At 41.4% G+C, this 12,776-nt stretch overlaps 1 protein-coding gene across 1 annotated transcript in view; it reads right to left on the bottom strand.

Annotated features, from left to right (window-relative positions):
* LOC143300290 (uncharacterized) overlaps window positions 1-12,776 on the bottom strand; it is a 152,589-nt gene that overhangs the window by 16,009 nt on the left and 123,804 nt on the right. Inside the window, exons 28-29 of the mRNA XM_076613885.1 lie at window positions 12,401-12,488; window positions 11,036-11,194 (exon numbers count right to left, since the gene is read on the bottom strand). Coding sequence (XP_076470000.1) covers window positions 11,036-11,194; window positions 12,401-12,488 — 247 coding nt within the window. The remainder of the gene's footprint in view (window positions 1-11,035; window positions 11,195-12,400; window positions 12,489-12,776) is intronic.

Raw genomic sequence — 12,776 nt, 5'->3', positions numbered from 1 at the left:
TATGCTTGCCTGTACACCAATGAATAATTCTGAGATCACTGCTGGCAAGTCATATCATTAGAAGGAGAGGCAACACCACCACACTAACTACACTGTCAACTAAAGAACTGTCTGCTGGTGAACTCTATCTATGAGTGAGTGATTCTATGGTCAACTGTTAATGTACTATGATTTATAGTACAAATTTACCATGAAGTGTGCAAACTTAGTTTCTTTTTACAAACTTTGTATAGATGTACATGTATGGAATTGTAAAGTTTTGCACAGACATTTACATAAATGATATCATTGTGCATATGCTTGACATGCCACCATGCATAAAGTAACTAAATGCATTGCAGCATGTCATGCACATGCACACTGATATGCACACTGATACTCATAGTGATACAGCATTAATAATCACTATGTCACACTTTCATTATCAGTAAGCTGCTTTATCTGATTATATTATGATATATACACATACACACACACACATATATATATAATTGTATTTTTAAAAATTTTCAGATAAATTACATAGAGCTAGAAGTAAAGCATTTTGTAAAGTCCTGTGTAAAGAATGAAAGCTGTGATGTAGATGTACAAAACTGAAATTATTGTTGATATTTAATCTAACATTATTAGCATTCATGAATAAACTTTAGAACATATAGAAAATAATTCAAAACAAATAAAACGAAAAGAGATTAAGAAGTATTACATAACAAACTGTTTCAGGATAAACCATGCATTTTTGGAACATACTGACACCACGGTTGGAGAAAAAAAGAGTGGAGGAAGAAGGTTCAATATCAACGCCATCCACCCTGATGACTAAAACTTTGTACCACAAGAATTGATTACCTGTGCCATATATCTGCACATTTTTATTTTATTTTTTTAGCAGATTGAGTGTTTGTTTGATGAGGTTGTGTGTCTTTATTGTGTGAAGTATGGGTTTGGCAAGTAGGTTTTCTTTGCAGATGAAGTGTTTGAAGTGTTCATTTGGATTATGAAATGTATTTCACTTGATGCTATGCTGGGATAAAACGCACATGAACTTGTACCTTTTGTGTGAGCAGTTTTGTTGTATGGATCATTTTTTGTTATTTTGTTGTGCTTGTTGCATGGAATATGGTAATATCACAAGCGCACTAAGCCAGTGAGTACAATGAATTACAACAATTACATGATTCGGCATCATGATTTAGCATTTTTTACCTTTAATCTGGCATAAATTTTAGTACACATACTATACAATGCAAAAGTTTCATAGTAATTGGACCACAAACAACACCACAACAAAACTAATCTTAAAACTGGAAGGTTTTTAGTCATGTTGAGATGATTAAATGTAAGTATACTTACACCTCAGTTGCAATTCTTTCCAAAAAAACAAGAAAATTCTTATTTGAATAAAATCAAGTACACTCAATATTTTTTCTTTCAAACTTTGTGTAATTGTGAATATTGCCACTAAGTATGTATGTGCTAAATTTCATGAACATATCTTGCTTAGAAGTATGTGGTTGCTATGAACATGTTCCAAAACTTTTCGGCCTTGATTTCTCAGTTCATTACTTTCGCGACTTTAGAACTTCAAATCACAGTAACTTTTCACAGAATCATCTGATTTACAAACTTTTTTTTTTTTTTTGCTGCAAAGCTCTTTTATTGCAGATTTATGATATGCCAATAACTAAAAATCGACCTCTGGTGCAAAGCGACTCATTTTGTGGTGGAGGGTCACATACATACATCACACACACACATACATACATCACACGCACACATACATACAGAGTCCCACAAACTGACACACACACATGTATTTCAAATATTTATCTTTCAAACCATCTTCCATCTATGCATGCATGCACACAAATTCACTCACACACACATACCTATTTATTTATTCTGCTTCGTTCGTGGGCTGCAACTCCCATGTTTACTCGTATGTATACGAGTAGGTACCAGCAGTCAAAATTTTAAAACAGAAAAGATTTGTGATTTTTTTTTTTTTTTTTTTAATAAAAAACTACTTTAAAAATAGACAAAACACAAAAAAGAATGAAGTCTCTACCTTTCTTAGTTTCTGAGATATGGCCGTTTTAAGATGACATGTCATGACAAACTTCGTAAATTTAGATTTTTTTCAAGTTCAGTGATACCTGAACAGCATAATCATTACCACAGCAGCCCCATTTTACTACTGTTCAAGTGTACATAACATATAAAACAAATAAAAAGAAAAAACAAATCCATTACAGAGAAAGTTTCTATTTTACAGAGCCTCAAATTTGACAAAAATGCCAGTTTCATATGTCCAAAATACCCTGATAAGGCATTTTTGGAGGACAGCCACACAAAAACTATACACTGGAAACAGCTGAAATCTATGATTTGGACCCCATACAACATAGTGATTTTGCTTAATTTTTTCTGTACAGTTAACTTGATTTACAAATGAATAATTGGCCTTTAAAAATGGGCTTTCCCTTAATTTGTGCGATGGAAAAAGTGACGTCAGAAGCTGTCAAACTTAAAACAGCTCTAACTCAAAAACTATTTGATGGATTTGCTTCAAATTTTGCATGAGTGTTAAGAATGTTACAAGAAACAATTCTATTCAAAACAGTAATATCAAACATCAAACCGGCAATTTTGGTTTCTCCATATGATGAAAATGAATATGTCTTGAGGTACAAAAAATCTTAACAGGGTTGTGTAATTGCCCATCACGAAGGGGCATACGGAAGGCTTGGTGGCTTCTCTACCTGAGTGTGGCATGTTGGAGTAACCTGCAGAAAGCTGTCGGCAGTCAATGGCTGGGTTGGATTAGGCTGTGGAAGTGCATTTCATGTGCCCACAGGTCACTGAGTCTCATTCTGTGGTGGAATTCCCAAATGGAAGAGGGTTTCCATGGGGAAAATTTTTGCTGAAGGTTCTTTAGTGAGAAAGGGGACCGGATCCATGACAGGCCTCTCTGGCTGTGTGTGGTGCGCACTGAGTCTGGGATGGAGCGGGGCGGGGCAGGGAGGTAAGTGGCTCAAGATGTGTTGTACTGGCTATTGACATCAAAGCACTGATCTGACATACGTTTCCAGTATGGCCAACTGCAAGGTGAGAGCTGTATTATCAGTGGTTTCTTAATTGCAAAGGGAAATCATTTGCAGCTTAGTCTTTCATGAATGACTATGTCTCTCAGACTAGAAGTCAAATTGCACTGGGACTTAGTGCTGTAGCCTTAGGCCTAAGTAGCCTTTGGGAACCATCCCAATGATGAGTCCTAAGGCCCTCTTGATTGAGGGACCGGGGATGCAACTTGGGCAAAACACTCTCTACTAGAAATTGTATAATCGAATTCCAGCCCGAATAGACTGTCGTACACGACTGATTATCATATACTGTTCCTAGGAGGACACCAATCAGCATGGGTAAATCAGGAAACAGCTGCTGTGTGCTTCAGGGACGAAGATGTTCACCACGCAGGTTATGTTGCAATGTAAGGAAGCCGTAAAGAGTTGACGGGGTCTTGTGGTGCAACCGTGTGTCAGAAAGACATGGTGCTTGCTTCCGAAGTGACAACAAAGTCATCCTCTGACAGGCCCTTGACCGAAGGCTGGGGCTCCATGATGGGATAACCTGCCTAGGCTAGAAACCCCTGGAAGTGTCTCATTGGAAAGACAGTGCTTGAGGAGGAATGGCCATCTCTAACCACAGCAGTGGTTGTGTGTAGAGGCTGAAAGGATCGGGCAGGGAAGACTAAGTGCAGAAAGTGCTTTCAAACGCCAACTGTTTGAGACGATGATGCTGGATTTGTGTTCAAGCAAGGTGATGGGGTGAACTGATGTGCTTGAATGCGGCATCTGCCGTGCTGGTATGAGTGGGCAGAAAGGTACACCCCTGTGGCTAATGGACAGTTCGTTGTGCTTTCTGGGACGCATCCGTCCTCGTCAATATGCCTTTCTCCCAAATGTAGAGGAAAACAATTATGACCCAGGCCTTCTGCTACTAGAGAGGAGTAGAAGAGATGGGCTGATGGTGATTGTCTCCTGCCCAGTGGGCAGTTTTTGGGTCCGCTAAAACTTGTAAGGCAAGATAGACACTTCTTCATGGGAAGGCTGGCTAGGATGTAGGGCCTGTGTGGAGCTGTTGTCGCAATCACAGTGGTGCCGACCAAGGGTTGTTGTAGGCAAGGGGAGAAAGAAGGGATGCCTTACAAACTTGGAAGGAATGAAAGGCATGTGTGTCCAGAGTGGCACCTCTAAGTTGGACTGCCTCATCCCTTCTTGTGCATCTCCAGCCTTATGGGTGATTGTTGCAGGCAAATGAGTTGGGTTGCCTTGTCTGTCCTTGCACCAAGAGAGGCATTCTTAGCCCTGTGGGTGTGAAGGGGGAGTGTGTGGATCCCTAAGGACCAGCCACTACTGAAATGTGAAGGAGCATACATTCAGGCGTGAATGAGGCTATTATTATTTTATTTTATTTATTTATTTATTATTATTATTATTTTTTTTTTTGTGAGTGCGGTCGTCCTCCAAAAGCAAGGTAGGGATGAATTTATGAAAATGAATACATATATGTGCCAAGGGAATAAAAACTTCCATCAGCTCAAGTGATGATGTCAGAAGTATGCCAATGACAAGAGATCGAGACACAAGAAATAAGCGGCTGTATAAGCATACGTGTAGCGTGCACAGATATACCCAAGTAAATGGGTAAGTGTGCATAATCATCAATGGAAAGGAATCTGTCCATGCACCTACATATGAGATGTACATACACATATGAATAAAGTGCCAGTATGTAGAGGCAGAGAGTTCTGGGCATTGTGAACAGAAGGCCGCAAATGCAAGTGTGCCTATATTGCTATGTAGGGAATCTCAATGAATAGATGTCAATGAATAGAGATAGGAATATAATTGTACATGTTAATATGAAAGTCGTCTGAACCTATCCCATAAGCACATACACATGTGTATACCGAGGGATAAGTACGCATCTATAAGTGAAAGCAGAAATGTGTATGAAAGTAGCAATATATCTCATATATATATGTGTGTGTGTATATATATATATATATATACATATATATAGATTTTTTTTTTTTTTTAATATGTATATATATATATATATATTTCGTGATTGTTGCTTGTGATAATAAATCAAATGGATAGAAGGGGAAATATTGTGATGTATTTCCTGTGGCCAACAGCCTGAGAAACAGCAAGAAAAGTGCAGTTGCTATGCAAAGATGTGTAAAGTCCCTGACTGGGCATGAGGACCCAATGAGAAACCGAAAGAAAACATCGTTGGTGGACAGCACGGGGGGCAGGAGTGATGTGCTGTGTCGGCGAAACTAACCACAGCTTCGAGCGCCTAGGTTACAAATGTGGAGTTGCCTCTCTTGGCGCCGAAAATCGTCAAAAAGGAAGGTGTCTTTAGAGCACATATCCCCCTGGTGCGACGTGTCCTCGCTGAACAGGGAGGAGTGTCATGTTGTGTGTGAGAGTCCGTGGTTCGATGCCACCGCAACCGACACAGGTGAAAACGAGCGCAAGGGGAATAATTATAATGTCCCTTAGTGCCGTGGGCATCCCAACCCGAATCGGTCGCCATCGGACGCAAGACGGTCGGGGCATGTGGCATGACGGCGCCGTAATCCAGTGTTATGGGCGTCGTGGACGAGGGGTGACAAGTCCGTCGGCTTGCTGTGGGATGTGCATCCCCTTGTTGCTGAACGGCGGTCCAATCTCGCGAATAGCTCCTGCGAGAGGACCGACGTTCGGTTGTCAGTTGTTGTGTGTTGACGGATAAAGTGATAGACAAGATCGGCCCGAGCACTGCCGAGAGGCAGGATCGAGTTATTAATACATTTAAAAATTATCTTGATATTCATTGTAAAAACTTTAAATACAAAACTCATTTACATATTTACTGATTTTTCAAGCACTGCGCACTCAATGTTGAAAAATACAACAGACATACGTGGGGACTCTCTTTTTCTTCCCCACTTCAAGCGGGTAAAAGGCCTTGTCAGGCCTGCACGCCTTGATATCGATATATGATATGATATAAGAGGTACTCCAACGTGGAAGTGCCAATATTAGTCTGGGTAACAGCAGAGTTAGGCAGTGGGGCAGAAGAATCCAACACTGCTGAAGTTCCAATGGGGCGTGCACGTACCTGCTCTGTGGGCGAGGGGCGGTGCAGGCGCAAGGCGCGGCACCGGAAGGCAGAGTGGTGCATAATTCCTGCAGCAAGTTTAGCGATGAGTTGCTGATTGTTTGGTTGATTAGCTTGCTGAGACACCATTAGTGGATGGGAAACAGCAGCACTCGGCGGTGTGGCAGATGGGGTCATCACCGCATAGCTTGGTAGGACCGTGCACACACTCGCACTGAAGGCGAGGAGCAGTGCCGGTGCAAGGGAAATAACTGTGGCAGTCACCGGCAAGGGTGCCGAAGCAGGGGTTGCCTCTCTTGGATCGGGTGATCCGGACGAGGAGGGGGGTGCACGCGTATGGGCAAGCATATCCCCTAGTGGTCCACCTTCCTCCCTACACCAGGGGAGGGCATCCCTACGCGCCTCGGTCGCCATTGGATCCGAGACGGTCGAGGCATGCCGCGTGGGGGGTCGCGTGATCCGATGTCACGGCCGCCACCACGGACGCATCGCACATAGGGCCCAGTCTAACGTGCGGATCCAAAACAAGCTGCCTTCCCCTCCCCCCAAAGGGAGTGTGGCCATTCCATTGGTGCAACTGTGGGTATGGTAAAGAGATAGAGGAGATCGACTCGTACACTGCCGACTGGCAGGGCCGAGAAAACGCGGATCGCGTCGAGTGAGTTCGCAGATCGATAAAAATGACATGAAAGGTAACACTGACCTGAGTGTGTGACCACAAACCTCTAGAAGTCACCAGAGGAGGTGTAGGAGGTGGCGGAGGTCTGGAGTCGACCGGAGGGAGTGGAGGAAGTGGAGAAGGCGGCGGGTTGGCGTTGTTTAGAGGGCCAGGAGTAGAGGGCCCAGAGTGTCAGCGAATCGACTGCGATCGCGCCTTAATGTTAGCACGATTCCCCAATCGAGCTACATAATTATGTGACCTGGTTGGAGACATAATTTGACAACAAACAAGAACGCCAGAGAATCGACAGACAGACAGAAAATACGAAAAAACTTAGCCGTATGAAGAGCACAGGAACAGGAGTCATGATGGCTGCCGGAAAAAGAGGGCGATAACCAGCGGGACAAAGGGGAGGTTACCTACTTCCGGGAGGTTATCGGCCGTAGTTTCGTCTGCTCCACATAGGCGGATAGTAGTTTGCACAGGACAGGAATGTCAGACCCCTGCCGGAGTCTGCACTAGTTGGGTCACGGTTAAGTATGTGTAATTAAATCTTAAATCAGTGAATTAAAAAAAAAGTCTAACATATTTCTTTTAATCTTAACAACTTGTCAATACATGTACTACTTTATGTTTGTAGACTGTTTCCATAACATGAAAAAATGACACAAAAGAGAAAAAAAAAAGGGTTTGGTGGTGTGGGAGGGAGGCTGGTGGCATTGTCACTGACTGACAACAAGATTTATGCCTATCTCTGTACAAGTATGTCTTCCTCAGTTTGTCATGTTCAGGAACAGACCACACTCTGCCATTCTGCATTGTAACTTCAAAACCAGAAGAAAACACAAACATTGCAGATATACTCCCATCTTCTGGCTTATGTGTCCACACATGTGTTGTTGGCAACTGTACATTTGTGTGGAAAGTTCGTTCACACACATACACACACACACACTGGTCTAAAAATTTCAGACACTTCCGACATGAAAATCATTGTCATTGAAGACAGCAATATTTTCTCCAATCCTGGTGAAGACAAAATCCTTAAAAGTGTTTTCCTCATCAGCTGTGTCGCTGGATTCTGAAGACAGGTCATGGTCTGTATCAACATCAATTGGCTCTGAAAAAAAAAAAAAAAAAATCATTTGATCTGAAACAGATGGTTTTCAAGTTCACAAAACACAATGCAGGCTAAATCACTAAATGTTTAAATACTGGTTTACGATATGATGTACCCAAAGATGGTTTGTACTGCCTGGAATGCATGCATGTACACATATACTGAATGCATCTGCAAGTGCATCAATTCATTGATTCATGCTGTGCGTATGTATGTGTGCGTGCGTGCGTGTGTGCGTGGGTGCGCGCGCGCGCGTGCGTGCGTGCGTGTGTGTGTGTGTGCATAATTATAAGCTTTGCATTGTTTGTACTTTTTGTGTTCTTTTCTCATGTAGCTTTGGTATTTGCATATAAGAACAGATTTATATAATATTGCTGCAGACCATATAAGAAAAAAAAGAGGAGTAAAACCTGTCAAGGCTCTTCTCTAGGGACAGTTACATTAATATTTGTAATTGTCACTAAAACTGGGATTTTTTCCCTCCTATTAATGAAAGCTAGTTTCTATTACTTATTTCTTATTTAACATTTGTTACATGTGTTAATGTTTGTTATCAAAAGGTATTGCATTAAATCAGCAATGGTGTGAAACCTGCATGTACAGCAAAGACACTGGGTATGAAATGCTTTGCACAATATTCATCATTCTGTCCCTCAGTGTTAGCACAAAAGCACCCACACACATACACACACACAGAGCGGATGTGTTGCTGCATGAGTGCATGCACACTTCATGTGTGTGTGTGTGTGTGTGTGTGTGTGTGTGTGTGCGCACTAAAACTATGAGAGAGGAAGGAGAAAGTGTGTATTGACAAATGTAAACAAAAAGCTTGATGATATGAAACAATTATGTACAATGGCCTTTGATCCCACCTCTCCCTGCTCAAATTGTGAGATAAATCAGTATATTCCATTAATGTTGGTATTTATTTCTGAACTAAGTTAACAATAAGTAATAACAAACCATAAGTTAACAATAAGTAATAACAAACCAATCTCAATAATTATGTTAACCTAGTTAATTTCTAGGTCACGAGAGGCCTATGAGGTGGTTGTTTCTGGTTTATGTCATGAACAATTGTCTTGATTTAAATCGGCAATCCTTTCTTTTAGAATCCTAAAAGGATCATAAAAATGTAATAAAATGCAAAATAATGCATTTACTTTTCATTACACGAGTTTTCATACAATATTTCAGTCTAGAATAAAATAGCACTGACGCGAAACACAACTGGTGGAAAAGTATCGACACTTGCGCGTGTCGATCACTTCGTCAAGCGGTCAGAGCTTACTCCATTTATCACGAAATCGGAACGATCCTATGGATTAATAAGCCCTAAAAACTACGTGGATCAATTTAACGTGAATCGATTTGTAAAATTTGTAATACTTACCTAGGTGATTTTTTATCTGGATGATGAAAACGCTTGAAATGTCATCGCTTGTTGATTTCATAGTAGCTGCCGCTGCCCAGTCAAGTCAATGTGTGAATGTGTGTCACTGTTGCAAGCGTGTTTTTCATTGGCTGCGCTATATTTGAGTGCGTATGAATACCTTGACCTTTGGTACCATTCGAATCAGCAAAAAATAAGCTTTCTATCGCTGTATGTATCGCCAATGGTGTTTATAGATTTACATCGCGAAAAATCCTTCAAATGTGTCCTTTTAACCGGATCGGTGTGCTGGCTCTTTGTTATGAAGTAAATTAATAAAATAACTGATGGTGGAACTTGTTTAGACTTCCACCCTGCGGTTTGACCTTATTTGAATATTGGGGATGGAAAATTCCACACCTATAAACAAATCAAAACAACCGACCCTCGGACAACGTGAATGTCCACCATGGCGGAAGCGCGACACGGGATCAGTTTCGCTGATTACGGTAGGCAGTTCTCGGAACGAATACACACTTGCACACAAGTAAATAAACGAACAATGGATTGAAAGATAAATGACTTGTCTTTATTTCCATTATGTTTTAAACAAGATTTATACACAATTTCACACAAAAATCATCAAGTGAAAAGTGACAAATTTCGGCCTGCTTCCCGGTTTTCCCGCAGCCTTTGTTAGCGGGTGCCGGTACCTAATATGAGTAGGCTTTTATGTGTATAACTAATTTTACTCCACCATGTATACAGCCATACTCCGTTTTTGAGGGTGTGCAAGCTGGATATGTTCTTGTTTCCATAAACCACTGAATGCTGACATGGATTACAGGATCTTTAACATGATTTAGAGGATCTTCTGCTTGCATACACACATGAAGGTGGTTCAGGCACAGACAGGTCTGCACATACGCTGACCTGGGAGATCGGAAAAATCTCCACCCTTTACCCACCAGGCACCGTTACTGAGATTTGAACCCGGGACCTTCAGACTGAAAGTTTAAAGCCTTAGCACTCAGTCGTTGCACGGTTATTTATTTCAAATATTCATCTTTGATTCCACCCTCCAACTATCCGTTTCTTTCAACACATCATACAACTCCCACCCTCCTCTCCCACTTTTTAATTTATTTATTTTTCAATTATGACATTTCAAAGTGAAAAATTGATACTGGATTAAATGTCTGCAATCACCTAATATTATGTCTTGTGGGATACACACATACATTCAGCCAAAATGCATCAAAACACACCAACTCTGGCAAATTAAGTCAAAACATATCAGAAATACAGTTAATTTACTACTGCACCAAATACACAACTACAAATGAACCAAAACACCTACAAATGTTTAACAAAATAAGAAAACATAAGAGCAACAAAAAAGTATTGGAATATATATATCTGAACATATAAAAATGAACCAAAACAGACAATCACAACTAAAGAAGGGTAAAAAAACCCACCCCAACATGTATAAATATACCAAAATACAAATAGACAGCCACAAAAAAACATTGCTGTCCAGCACTTCTACAGAACTTAATTATCTGAACTTAGTACATGCACTAATGCACGGGAGAAAAAAACTGATGCTTAATACTATGAATAGTGACAAAACAATAGCAAAAGAAAATTGTGTACAACACATTTTGTGAAACTGTTCATAGTCCTGGGCAGATATCCCACTCACTGAATACTTGGAGGAGTGGGCGTCAGGTTTCCTGATGACCAGTTTGCCAGAGTAACCCTGCACAGCCGTGGGGCAGAAGATGACTGTCAGCGTGATGGTCTCCCTTGGCTCAATCACCACATCACATCTCTGCTGCCACTCTCCGCTGGCGGACACCAACTGCAGCAAAACATGCACCACACTGAAATAAATATGCACCACACTGAAAAAAATATGCCCCACACTGAAATAAACATGTCCCACACTAAAATAAACACACACTATATCAAAACATGCTCCACACTGAAATAAATATGCACATTCCACACTAGAACAATCATGCACCACACTGCATGCACCACACTAAAACAATCATGCACCACACTGAAATAAACATGCACCACACTAGAGCAAACCATGCACCACACTAAAATAAACAGGCACCAAACATGCACCACACTAAAATAAACATGCACCATACTAATATACATGCACCACACTAAAAGCAGTGTCCAGTCTCTCCAATGGCTGACACTAACTGCAGTAAAACATACACCACACTAAAATCAGTCTCCAATCACCACATCCAAATCAGTCACCGAACACCACATTGACATAAATTCACCAAATATCACACTAGGAATAGCTGATGTTTTATACAAGCTCTAGAGGCCACAGTGGGAGACAGCACCATACAAATGGCCAACCAAAAACAGGTGAATCAACCTGTACCCGCAATGATCACACTTTTCTTCTTCTTTTTCTTTGCTGCCCCATAATTTGCACCGTTTCAGTAGCACTACTCCCACGCTGCTCATTCCGAGTCCCTCATATGCAACCACACCGGCAGTCCACAGGGAACCATCGATGTTAGGCCACACACCAGAAGAGACCTTGCACTGCTGCCGAGTCACTTCAGTAGTGTTCAGTAGTGCCTGTTCTGATTTAACATACTTAGGACACCACCTACTAAGCCCACTACCGACAGCGATAATGGCTTAGTCGCGGAGCAAGACTGAGTGAATGTCTCCCCAAGAGTGGAGACAGCCACCACGTCCCTCCAACAGCAGTCCCCCATGAATCCACCGACAATGAAGACCTTGACAAGACTCACCCCAAATGTGGAAGTGGAGGGGTATAGAAACTGAGGTCACCAAGAGAGCAGGGTACACTTTTCAAATTTATCAAGCTGTTAAGTACACCTACTCTGAATACCCTGCTGTAACAGAGTGTAAATCTTTTGAGTGAGTGTGGAACCCTTGTGTGTGTGTGTGTGTGTGTGTGTGTGTCTGCATGTCTTACACCTGACAAGTTCCAAGTGACAATGCTGAGTAGAACACACAGAGATGGTGAATCACAGACACCACTACAGCTTTTCCTGTTCACCTTGAAGCAGTCCGCAGACTGGCGCACCTCCACACAGGCGTGTTCAGCGTGTGTGTTGTCTTTGTTGTACAGCTTCACCGTCAGACTCCTGCAACACCAAGCAAAGTCTGCTTCACCACATGCTCCTCTTTCCACATTTCAGCCAGCATAAACACATGCACAAAAACAGGAGTAATCATGAAACTACCAAATGATTCTTTTTACAATTTTCAGCCTAACAACCAGCATAAACACATGGACAAAAAAATAGGAGTCATAAAATTTCAACATGACATTGGTTCAAAGAATAGGTTTCAACATTAGTGGTTGTTTCTAGGAGTCTGTGTAAATGACTGATCAGTTTTAACCAACAAAAACAACAGAGTCCCCAAATTCA

This window comes from Babylonia areolata, chromosome 26, assembly GCF_041734735.1.
Source record: "Babylonia areolata isolate BAREFJ2019XMU chromosome 26, ASM4173473v1, whole genome shotgun sequence".
NCBI classification, from domain to species: Eukaryota; Metazoa; Mollusca; class Gastropoda; order Neogastropoda; family Buccinidae; genus Babylonia; species Babylonia areolata.
The sequence above is the reverse complement of the archived record's forward strand: the minus strand, read 5'-3'. Positions and strand labels throughout refer to the sequence as shown.